This window comes from Crocodylus porosus, unplaced genomic scaffold, assembly GCF_001723895.1.
Source record: "Crocodylus porosus isolate Cpor-Errol unplaced genomic scaffold, CroPor_comp1, whole genome shotgun sequence".
In the NCBI taxonomy this organism is placed as follows: domain Eukaryota; kingdom Metazoa; phylum Chordata; order Crocodylia; family Crocodylidae; genus Crocodylus; species Crocodylus porosus.
The window spans coordinates 89,034,323-89,047,017 of record NW_017728947.1 but is presented as its reverse complement, the minus strand read 5'-3'; the positions used below and the strand labels follow the sequence as shown (position 1 = coordinate 89,047,017).

The 12,695-nt window shown below is 42.0% G+C and overlaps 1 protein-coding gene across 2 annotated transcripts in view; it reads left to right on the top strand.

The window, feature by feature from the left end:
- The window catches only part of TRIP11 (thyroid hormone receptor interactor 11), a 66,441-nt gene that overhangs the window by 38,079 nt on the left and 15,667 nt on the right, over positions 1-12,695 (top strand). For both annotated transcript variants that reach the window (XM_019552426.1, XM_019552425.1), the window contains 5 exons: positions 6,111-6,251; positions 6,468-6,661; positions 8,726-8,889; positions 9,204-9,307; positions 9,645-9,744. In XM_019552426.1, coding sequence (XP_019407971.1) covers positions 6,111-6,251; positions 6,468-6,661; positions 8,726-8,889; positions 9,204-9,307; positions 9,645-9,744 — 703 coding nt within the window. The remainder of the gene's footprint in view (positions 1-6,110; positions 6,252-6,467; positions 6,662-8,725; positions 8,890-9,203; positions 9,308-9,644; positions 9,745-12,695) is intronic.

Here is a 12,695-nt window from a genome sequence, read left to right as displayed (position 1 = left end):
ATGTTTCTAATGAAGAGTGGAGGTTGCACGTAGAAGCTGGTGAGCTCTAGGTGCTCTTGTTAATCCCGTTTTGCTACTCTGAGGTCCCCTGGCCTGCTTGGCTTGGAATTCAGACCGCAACACCTGACGTCTCTCTTCCTTTTTGCTGTGGACTAATGCTGGGCCCCTTGAGCCCCACACCTTGTCCGGGTTTCGGCCTGTTCAGCCATAACCCCTTTTTCCTCTAGCTGAGGCCCCTCAACCTAGGTCCACTGACTTTGGCCCTGGCTCTCCAGGCCTCAGCTTCCCCGCAGAGGGTGCCTGCCAGGTACCCACTTGTGGCTCCTCTGCCCCTACAGCTATTCCCAAGTCTCCGAGTGTCCAACAAACACAAACATACACTAGCACCACTGAAATGTAAGCAGGCTGATTTCACCAAGTTCGTCCCTGCTGTCTGACATTATCTTCTCACAAACTATAATTCCCAGGGCTAGACCCACTCTCCCTCTTGTGGGAAGCTTGGGTACCCCTGGGCATTGCTTCCTGCAGTCAGCTTTTCTGAGGGAGCCTCTCACCCTGGAAGCTGCAGGATCCAGCTTCCCACTCTGGCTCAGGCCCTGGGCTTACATGCCCAGAAGCCCTGCCCCCTTTCTGTCATGTGCCTTCTCCAGTCCTGCACAGGGGTTTTTCCCTCTTAATTAAGGGCCAGCCTGCACTCCTGCAGCTGCAACCCCGTATGGCTGGCTTAGCCTGCTGCATCCCTTTAAAGTGGCACAAGCCCCCTGGGTCCCTGGTACAGATCCCCTCAACCTGAACCATTTGCTTCAATCCCTGGCCCCATCCCAAATGTCTCTCTCAGTTTTTTTTTTTCTCTTCATACTGGCTTGCTGGTCACCTACCTTTATGTGGACTGCTTTTGCACATACCCCAGAGGAGCTGGTTGCTTTTTCCTTCCCTTTCCAGTCTTAGCTCGGTAGTACCCACAGCCTGGCTTCCAGTAAAGGCTTGTTCCCATCTCCTCCCTCTCCATTGTGTCCAAGTAACAGGGTTTGGGTTCCCTGTTACAGAGATGTGGTCTTGAGCTCCCACATAGTCCAGAAGTTTTGGCCTGAAAGAAACTTGTCAGTATGTACTTATTACTTGGAGGAGAGAAGAATCGTTGATAGAAAATTTATTGAGGTTGTAAAGTCTGGTAAGAATTAAGTTACCTGCACAGACTGAATTTGTCCCCCTTGTGTTAATGTATTATGAGACTGTATTTGGATAACATAATCACGTTCTAGTTTGTTTCACATTGTCTCTTCCTCAGTAGGTGAACTACGCTCACTGAATTTTTTTTTTAAACTTCTTGTTCAGTGTGTGTGGTCTGTCACCTTTATGGCACATTGTTCAGTCTTAGAAGACAGAATTATTGCTTTTTGTGACACCCATCACTACAGAATCTTCTGTTGCAACTGTGAGTGCACAGAACTGCTCAGTAGATCAAAGGGTCTCAAACTTGGAACAGAGAATTGAGAAACACTTAGTGACCTCTTGTGGAAAGTTTCTTGTAAGAAATTGACCTAACAAGGCATAGAACAGTGAATCTCAAGTAGTCATGGCATCCTGGGTGCCACAAGATCCTTTTTAAGGGTACTGTGCAATATTTGCACTGTTCAGTGTGCAAATACCTATACATGACCCACATGGTAAGCCAAGATAGTTGAAATAGAAATCCATAGTATCAGAAATATTCTAACATGTGGTCTTCCTGACTTCTTTGCCACAGGAGAATTGCTCGTATTTGTCCACAGTGAAAAAATGAGCAAAAGCTGAGAGGCGAGATTTTTCTGAGGGTTGTTTTGAGTCTAGTGACCGTTGCCTTAAGTCTAACAAGGTTAGAAACCACTGGGATACCAACTCTGTGGCAGAAGTGCAGATAGAAAATATTTTTCCAGTGTGTCATTCAGGCATCTTAGTTGTGAGAGAGCTTTTTTCCCCCCATGTCTTGCAATTCCTGCCTCATCTACTTTGCATGCTTCAACTTTGGCACTAAATAAGTTTGGTGTCCTAAAATGAGTCTTCTTCCTTAAGCTGTCTTAATTTGTCTCTATGCCTGGTCTGTCATGTGGAAAAAAATAGTTTGTAATCAGTTAATGAAAAACTGTAGTATAATGTATTCACAAAAGGGGCTGCATTCATCTTGCATGAGTAATCTTGAATCCCTAATTTTGAGTGCCCAACTTGCAATTGTATTATTTATTTTGAAGGGGGATATTTGAGCGAGGTGGAGACCTAGGTTTGTAAAATAGCAAAATGGGGATGGAAGTATGCCAATGCACCATCATATCAACACCCATTGGGTCATAATTAGTGCTAGACCTTTAGATCCACTGCATAACCCTTGCCATTTGAACTACCATGACAATTAACAGCACCACTATGTTATCATCATCTGTTTGGCACTTGAGGGAGGACATTGCCATTTGGTTCCTCAGATACTTGCTAACAGCAGAGGAATAGTAAAATCTAGGTATCCTGGCTCCCACTGCAGGTGCTGGAGAGGAGTGTGCTCTAGTGGGCATATATAGTAGACCTGTGTGAGTCAGCAGCAATCTGATCCAGCTTTGGATCCGGCTGCTTCGGATGGCCGCAATAAGATCCAGAGATCTGGACCGGGTTTCTGCCTCATAGTTTCATAGTTTCTAGGGTCGGAAGGGACCTGAGTAGATCATCGAGTCCGACCCCCTGCCATGGCAGGAAAGATTACTGGGGTCAAACAACCCCAGCAAGGTGTTCATCTAACCTTCTCTTAAAGACCCCCAAGGTAGGGTCTTGGAAGCTGGTTCCAGACCCTAGCCACTCTGACCGTGAAGTAGCGCCTCCTGATACCTAGCCTAAATCTACCCTCTGCCAGCTTGTGATCATTATTCATTGTCACTCCTTGCAGTGCTCAGGGGAACAGGGACTTCCCCAGTGCCTGCTGGTCCCCCTGACTAGTTTGTAACAGGTCACTTGATCCCCCCTCAGCCTTCTCTTGTGGAGACTGAACAGGTTCGGGTCCTGTAGCCTCTCCTCATAAGGCCTGCCCTGCTGCCCCCTGATCATAGGAGTGGCCCGCCTCTAGACCTTCTCCATGTTGTCCACATCCCTCTTGAAGTGCGGTGCCCAGAACTGGATGCCTAGATCCAGCCGAAGTGGCTTTGGAGCCGCCTTGGAGATCTGACCATAGGGTATAAGGGGGAATCAATGAAATATCTGTAACCCAGAGATCTGGACCGGGTTTCAGCCTCGAGCCAGCCAATGCGGCTCCGAAGCTCTTTGGAAGCTCTGAACCACTTTGGGAAGCCTAACAAGGCCAGCGATTTGACCCAGATGTGCTGCTTTGGACCCGGAAGCATCCGAAGCTTCTCCAGATCCAAAGCTCTGTCCAAAGCCTCGCACAGCACTAATACATAGCCTTTTCTGCCTGTTTCTGTCCAACTTGACCTCTCTTTTGGCAGTTGGCTTCAACCTCTCTGTCCCATTCCTTGTTTCTCTTTCTAGTCCCATTCTCACATAGCCAGTCCTAGTCTTGGTTCCTCTTCCTAATTCTGTTCCTTTCTTGTCCTAATCCCTATCCCATTCCTTCTATCCAACTTTTGCTTCCTTGTCCAGTTGTTCTTGTTCGCTCTAGCCCACTGATTTTAGTTCCTCTTCTGTATTTTTCTACACACCATTATTTTCCCGTCGCCTCGTCACTGCCTTTAGGGCTTATTTTCCTAGTCTATTTCCCCAGCTACTTCCAGTTTTCTAGGCATACCCTGCTTCTTTGTCAGATCACCTCTCCTTCCCTATAATTGCTTTTCCCATTCCCTGCTAGTTCTTAGTCTCATTCCATTTACGCTATTTCTCCAAAACCCCAGCCTTGTTCTTGGAACCATTTCCAAATCAAAAATCAGCCCAAGGTACATGTGCACATGGGAAGCTTTAGCTCAAGTGGCTGAAGTCTGGTAAAAAGCAGCTGAAGGTAGGGTCTTATAGTTGAATGTTTTGGGAAATCTACCAGCCTCATCTATAATGAAACCTTGCAGAAATGAATAAATTCCAAGATTTTGCATAATTTATTGCAAGCTTTTTCTATTTAGGATCTCTTGAAAAAACATATTATGTTTTAAAAAATGACCAGTCCCACTCTTAGTAAGAGAGTAATGCCTAAATAAAACATTGCAGAGTGACATTTCTTAGTTTTAATAATTTAATTTTCAAATGGGATATAAAATTTGTCATTCTTTAGGCTATCTCTATTATACTGTACCAAGTGTGTGTATATCATATACCATATATTTAAGACTTCATAGATTTAATGTATTTGAGTTGTTTCATATGAAATATGTTTATGACTGGCTGTATATGGCATTTTTGTATCAATTCTTTTCATGCATGACACAAGTACTTGTCTATAAGCTGGTTTAAATTTTCAGTGGATCCTTTTCAATAGATTCTATGAAATTGCCACAATTAGGAGCTTCAATCTCTTTATAACAGTTCTTTTGTGGAAAACAGGTGTATTAAATTCCACTGTGGTATTCCATTTTACTTTCAGTCATTTCAATAGCAAATCTGTTGTTGAAACAATAAATGGACAATAAAATATTTGACGACAAAGTGCATTCCATATGTTTAAGTGTATTGGTAATATTATGATAAACGCATACAGGTTACATGGGTGAAGACAAATGGTATGTAAATATTTGTGCAACTTATTGGTGTACAAAACTAGTGTAACTTGCATTGGTGTTTACGTAAGATAATCAGCTTTGCCAAAACAGCTGCCTAAGTAAGTGCTATTAGTTTAAAGTCCCACTGGGTGTCAGGGGAGCTGATAATAGTCTCAGCAAACACCTACTCCAGAATTAAATTTGACTAGAGCTGCAAATAAACAACAATTGTACATTGGTGTGACTTCATTTGATGTATAGTTATTTCTGTCTTTGCAAGCAGTAACTTTCCTCAGACTTTCTGCTGACTGTCTCTAGTATAAGCCTATATGTAATGAACCTGTTCCTCATTTATATGAGTAAAATACAGATTACATTGGTGTAAATGTCTGTTGTGCAAAGGCCTTAACTAGATTTCCTCAGGAGCCTCTGTTACCATTGAAATGTAGGCATGAGGCACTGGTGTCCTAATTATACCTTGTCAGATGTAGACATGTTAATTCTATTAGGCTAGCGAGCATCACCCAGGCTAGGAAACCCCCCAGAATGGTTATCTGGACTCCATCTTTAGGAACTGATATCTCTAAAGATCCACCAAGGAAGTAGTTTAGACAGGCTCTCAGAGTTTTAGGGGAAAAAGATGTTTCTTGGTATGTCAGCCTTCTGTTTAGCAACATGGAAGATTGGACCTTGAGGGTGCTGGCAGACATGCATTTAATGGCATGATGATCTGATCCCTAATCCCAACAAGTCCCACACATGCATGGCAGGACACACAATTGTTGGAATAAGGGAACATCCCAATGAGCATGACTGCCAGTGCAGGGACCCTGGTATGGGGGACTAGTCCCCAGTGCTGTGCTTCCCACAGTACCCTCTCAATTTGCCAGCATGCATGGAGCCCAGAGTCAAGATCCCCAGCTCTGCACACAATGGCAAGTTGACAGAGCCCGAATTGCAGTCCTGCATAGGCCTCCCCTTGTTGCAGGTTTGCAAGCACCAGTTAAGGGGAGAGTTGACCAGCTCCCCCCACCTGGCATCTGCAAACCTGTGTACCCACCACTCCTGCAGGTGGGGCTTCACCAGTGGTTTCAAAGGACTTGCCACACCAGGATCTTGTGTATCCTGAGCTTCTCCTCAGTCGGAGGCCCTAGTACACTGGGACTTCTAAGAACATATTAGAACTATATGCCAATAAAATAGTTTCCAAATAGGCAAGAGGATATGCTTCATGAATAGATGGTTTGTTCATTTGTTTCACTGGTGTATTCATGTCTCTCTTTTTCAGTTTATAAACACTTTGGGTAGAGACTGCCTTCTTTTCTGTACTTTGCATGTCTGTGCAGAAATAAGAGATAAATAGTAACAGACTCTTTTTGTACAAAGCATACACTTTTCACTTTTTTAATATAGATTTCCAACATTTGTTAATCATATATCCTCCTCCAAAAGGGCAAGACAGGGGAGTTGAATCAGCTGTTAAATGAAGTGAAGTCAATGCAAGAGAATGCTGTTACTTTTCAACAAGAGAGAGACCAAGTTATGGTAGCGCTCAAGCAGAAACAAATGGAGAACAGTGCCCTACAAAATGAGGTAGGACATTTAACAGTTAACAAGCATAAAAGAGCATGAGTGGGGGGAAAAATACTATGCCAGAGTTAATTGATAAGGCAAAATAAAGTCTCTGTAAGTACAGAAGATATTTTAAAAATATATCCCTATGTATTACAATTTGTTAGGGAATCTTTTTTTGGTTTGTATAACCTTGTACAAAACCGTGTCATCCAACATAAAGTGTATTCTAACTAGGTGCAGCATTTGCGTGAGAAGGAGCAACGTCTAAACCAGGAATTAGAGAGGTTGCGTAATCACCTCTTAGAAATGGAAGATTCTTACACGCGGGAAGCTTTAGCTGCAGAGGACCGGGAGACCAAGCTGAGAAAGAAAGTGACTGTATTGGAGGAAAAACTAGTATCCTCCTCAACTGAGGTGGAAAATGCAAGGTAATGTTTCCCTCTATCTAGCCATAACATGTGTTCTAGTTATTACAGTATGCTAGAATGGAGGAGGAGGAGAGGTGGTGTACTCTCTGGGCTTCAGAGTCAAAAGTCCTCTAGAAAACAAGATGAGTAAAATTATTCTAAATCAGAAATCTGTTCTGAAACTACCTAGTGTACCTCTGTTCTGGACCAGAAAGCAGGATATATCTTTAGGAGAGTAGTCATAAAAATAATGGGGTTTGAAAGTGACTTAATTTTTAAAAAAATGTATCAAATGCAAACCAATCCATTAATTTAACAATGTACAAAGTAGCGGATGTGAAAGAGGCATCGGGACCCAATCTATTTTAAATGTACCTTCTCACCTAAATCCTCACAGGTTGACTTGCTGGCTTGTTTTCTGTCTGATGTTTTCTAAGAATATTAGTACAGTAAAAGCTGTGTTAACCGGCACTTTATAAGCAGGAAAACTCTACTAACTGGCATCTGAGCGAAGCAGCAAAAGCGAAACCAGAAGTACCACTTCCAGGGGACTTCCCATTTCGCTGCTGCGAGCTGAGTTGTTCTTCGCCACTTTTTTAGCTCACAGCTCAGGGCAGAGCAGCCTGCGCAGGGTCCCCCTCCCTGTCCCCTGGCACACTGACGCTGGGGAGTGCACCAGGCAGTGCATATTTGATTAACCAAAATATTTGATTAACTAGCATCCCCCATTCCCGGGGGATGCAGGATAACAGAGCTTTTACTGTATTAGTATCTTTACTTCCAGACTTTTCAGTATCTTTACTTCATGTCCAAAACATAAATATTTGGTTTTTGGCAATAGTAATGCTTTCTGCACTAGGTTTGCCCTCCATAAAATACCTGGGTAGCTGTGATATCAGCAGGATGTATTTGAGTCCTTGCAGGAAGAGGTGCTGCAAGATAGAGCAGCTTCTTATCCTTATAATATCTGCCATAGTCTGCAAATGCAGGGAATAGACTCAGTGTCTCAGCAGGCCCCTTTTATTCCTAACTTGTTCTTTTTCTAGTAGTATTTTAACAGGAAAACTATTATCATAACCAGACTATAAGTTTTAAGATGATCCCATCATTTTCTTGAAACTCATGTGTTAATCTGATCCACTTAAAAGGAAGTCCATCTGTTTTTAATTTGACCTCACATCTAATTCAGACTGTCCAGATCACTCTGATCAGGATCATAGGTAATAAGGAACCAAAATGGAGCGCTGCCATTACTGAGGAATAGATCTTTTCTTCTTTTCTGTTAGGTTTCTAAACTCAGCAACTTCCTGGGGCTGATGATTCTTGTATTTTAGTTTCATAAGGAAAAGAGAGGGAAGGCTCTGGCAAACTGTTAAGCTTAAAGCATGTTTAAGTTAGAAACCTTTGCGGCATCTTTATAAACAAGGCTCCTGTATAATGCTTTGTCCTTATCTCAGTCATTGCTGTAAATAGTCTTGGCACAGAAACATATATTCTTTAAAAAACAAAAATTATATGCTTATTTCATCAAAAACTTTTCAGTTTTATTACTCTCTCTATTTCCCCTTTTAAAGTTGTTTCAGCTTTTCATGCCGATATAAATGGAAGTAACACAGTGACTCGGGTGATCCACAGTGAATTAGATGCATAATCTTCTGGTGAATATAAAAGAAGAAGAATGTGTTATCAGTTGGAGACTGATTTAAAAACATCAAGAAAATCAGTGGAAGGCTCCTGCTGATTTCTGTGAGAGCTGAATTGGACCAGAATGTCATTTCTTTGCAAACAGATTGAGTCATATCTACAAAAAGGAAAAAAAAACAAAGGGAAAAACACATTTTCTTTCTTCCAGGTGTTAAAATAGCAGATTTATTACAAATGGAAAGAGAGAATACTTCTCCTGAAAGATTGCATAGTGTACATAGTGAATGTTTCAGTATTGAACTATTGACTTTAGAATTGGACTTGTAAATTGAACTTAGAATTGGAGATACCTTGTTGAGAAGCCTGGCTTAAAAAAAAAAAAGACCTGCCGAGGTGACTTTTCTAAACTGCTTGATTTAATATGATCTTTTTGTTTTGCAGCCATCAAGCCAGTCTGCAGGTAGAATCCTTGCAAGAGCAGTTGAACTTGGTTTCTAAGCAGAGAGATGAAACTATGCTTCAGCTTACCATCTCACAGGACCAAGTGAAACAGTATGCAATGTCATTGGCCAACCTGCAGATGGTACTAGAGCAATTTCAACAGGGTAAGTTGCATCATAACATTTAAGAAAAAAAACTATAACATATTTTTAGTTAGTATGATTCTTACAGATTGGTGAATTTTAAAAGCTGGTGGTCACTCATACACTTTCAGGTAAGGTTTTAATTTTAAAATCTTTCACCTATACAATATTTGGAGTGAAATTCTCGCCTCTTCAAAATCAGTAACTCCATAATTTAACCCTGGGTTGCTGAAATCTGGATGCAATAACATTATGACTTCACTTCTCTAGACTGCCAAATCCAGAGGATTAGAATGGGTAAACTAATCTCATATCTCATCTTTTTTTCCCTTCAGAAGAGAAAGCTATGTATGCAGCAGAGCTAGACAAATACCAAAAACAAAACACAGAATGGAAAAGGAAAGCTGAAAGGCTAGAGGAGAAGGTTGAATCATTACAGGTAAGCTGAATTAAATTCTCTAAAGTTGTTTTTTTTTTTTTTTTGGTATTACTCCCAATTTATCAGATTTAAAATACAGTATATGTTAAGTGTTATCGCTTGGGAATGTTTATAAGTCTTCATTAAAAACTTTTACTTATGGAAGTGCGGAGAAAGGGAGAATAGACTAGTCAAGTAGACTTGCTGTGTAGATCACTGTTTTTCTTGGATATCTGCAGTTCAGATATTTAAAATGTGAGTAATTAAAATACTTTGAATCTGTTCTATCTTGTTTGTGAACATACTGAATTATTGTCACAGTGACCTTCCTTGCATGTTTTTTCTTCCTCCTTTACAGGAAAACTTGGAGGAAGCAAATGCTGCCCTGGACGCAGCCTCACGGCTGACTGAGCAGCTGGATCTGAAAGAGGAGCAAATTGAGGAGCTTAAAAAAGAAGGTAACAAATTGATTTTTCCCTGAAGTCTTGCAAGAAATTGAGAAAGCAGTGGAAAGTTTTTACAGAAAGAATAAACTACCAGATTTTCTCTTTATAAAAGAGCAGATTCTGTGTAATCTGTGACAAGCTTGAATTTTTCAACGTGGAAAAATTAAAGTTTATAGACTAGAGGTCCTGCATTGCAGGTCTCTTGTCGGGAGATAAGAGATTATATTTATGTTTTCCAACAATACTAGTCCTTAGTTAAATAAGTTCTTTAAAAACATGCTTGTGAAGTGCTCAGATAAGTGATTGAGACTCATCTAAAAATAAATAGTTGTTGTATGTTGCTATGCACACAAGCATGACTTTTCCTGAAACTTGGGGTTCTTTTTCTTTAACTTTCATTTTTTTCTATTGTATGTACGTCTGGGGGTTTTGTCCTCTGTGTTTCTATCCTGCTTTAAAAATCATCTTTCATTGTAAATTTTATCCTAAACACTTAATAGAAAATAAATGGTTAAAGTAATAGCAGGAAGGGAGAGTAGTATAATTGGGAGAGAGATATTTAAATCTTCAGTTGGGAGGATGATGGGGTAAGGGGGAGTGGAAGAAGGGGAGGAGATGGTCTGGATGGCAGAAGCTAGCATCAGCAGCAGATGAGTTTGGCTGAAGGGGCATAGAGAAGACTAATAATAGACCAAGTTAAGAGCAGGGCCAGGAATAAATGTGTGAGGTGTTTTGGCAACAATAAGTCTTTGGGGGCATTTAAACAATTTTGTAGCAGTGAGGGGAAAAAATTAATTTCTTTTAATACTTCCGGTTGGATTCTTTGATCTTTGTGGTAGTTAAAGGGGCAAATCACCCTCCTGCAGCTAATTCCCATTATGTTAGTAGCAGTTATATGTGTGCATTCTTTAATTAACTAAAGAGCTGCTAGCTATATTATTTTAGATTTGATTTCACCTATTTTAAATGGTAAGGTTCCTGATGGCTCTGATTTTTTTTTTTTAGAAAGATGCTTTGCATTTTATTCTTAGATGAAGTACTCTAAAAACTGATGAATGTCATTACACTGTACTTTATTTTTAAGACAAAACTTGGCCAGACAGTAAAGGAATTTGCCAAGAGAAATAGTTTTGAAAAAGATTTATGGTTTTGCTGTAGGACAGTGCTTTAAACATGAATTGTATAAGGAAGTTTGTGTGGGCTTTTCTTTGATGGTAAGGTAGAGATTAATGATTCATTGACAGGGTTTTAACATTAAAATCATGTAAGGGAACCTAACAAGGCATGGTAACTGTTTAGTAAAAATTGACTCTATTTTCTCTTATCTTTAACAGCACAGTATATGTTGGTAGAGTCAATATAATTAATCTAATATAATAGGAAAAAGTCACGGGCGATTTTTAAATAAAATGCATGGATCATTAAGGCCAGTCTGGGAGAATTAGTATTTTTGAACTACTACCCTGTAATTTATTTTCTTTTAACAGCTATATAATGAACTTTGGATATGCTGGGTCAGACCTCATTTCACATGTTAGGTATCTAAGTGCACTTGTACTCCACCTTGCTGGAATCTCTGAAAAAACAGTAATCCAAGGGCTGAGTGAGTTCTGCTTCTCCCCTCCACTTGTGACTTAATCTTAAGGCTTGATGAAGAATTATTATAACGAGTTGATATTTTAGGAGTTTTCCAGGGGTTCAGACTTGGGTGTCTGCGTGATACTTAAGTATCTAATACAGAGGTTTCAACCTTTTTAAACAAGTGTACCCCTTCTGGTGGTGGCAGGGGTGGGGGACATACACGCAGCCTGTGCCACCCACCACCCTGTGCACCACTTTCCCGTGGCCAGTTGCACATGCAGCTCCACGGGCTGCTGACTGGCCTCACACCTGGCCAATTTGCTTGTTGCCCATCAGCGGACCATGGAGCTGCATGTGTGACCGTCTGTGGAAAAGCAGTGCATGGAGGTGGTGCGGGATGGTGGATGGTGGTGGCAGCCACCGCATGCGAGGCCCTCCTGTGTCTGCTGGCTGGGTGGCTCCTGTGGGGCACCGCTGCCCTCGGGACCCTTGCCCCCCACCACCCGGCCCTGCTCCTGGGAGGTGGCGGCACAGGGTGGTGGGTGGTGACACTCTGTTCCTGCCCACCCACATGTACCTCCTAGGACCTTTCCAGATACCCCTAGAGGCACACGTACCCCTGGTTGACAGCCCTTGATCTAGTAGATGTAATAGGATCTGGCCCATTATTATTTTTTTATTGAACTAATTTTAACTGTCATCTCAGAGGATTGATAGCACTACAAAAAGCCAGGCATAGTACCAATAAAGCATTGTACTAGCTGTACTGTACAGGTCAGGGCTGAAACAATGACAACTGTAGTTTTTCCTGCATTTATCATTTTCCTGTCTTGAACCAAGTCTGAAAGTGTACGTGTTGTCTAGATGTCTGTTGATTTAGTGATATAAGAGAGTACTGGTCACAAAGAGCAAGCTTTTAAAACTTAGTTTTCAAGCATTAGACGATGTATGGTACTTGCTTTGACTAGGGGGGCACCGATAAAGATTTTTTTGGCTGATACCAATGGCCGATTATTAACCAGCCATATTGGCCTATACTGATTCAGTAGCCGCTAGGTAGTCCAGCAGCGTCTGGCTGATTTAACTCTGTGTGGGAGGGAAGGGGCATGGTGGGGCCTGAGTGAGGCCCCCATGGTGAGGGAGGGAGTAGGGGTGGGACAGGAGCAGGCAATACCTGGGTGGAGCATGGGATGGACCCATGGGTGGCTTGTCCGGGTGGTGGTGGGGGAGGGGCAGCTCCTGGCCTCTGCGCACCCCTAGGAGAGGCATGGGGGAAGTGCCTCCCAGATCTGTGTGTGGGCCAAGGGCAGGCTGCCTGCTGTGGGCTCAGGGCCAGGGGCTACACTGGCCTCTTCCCAGTGGGGGGGTTGGCCAGGGCTGTG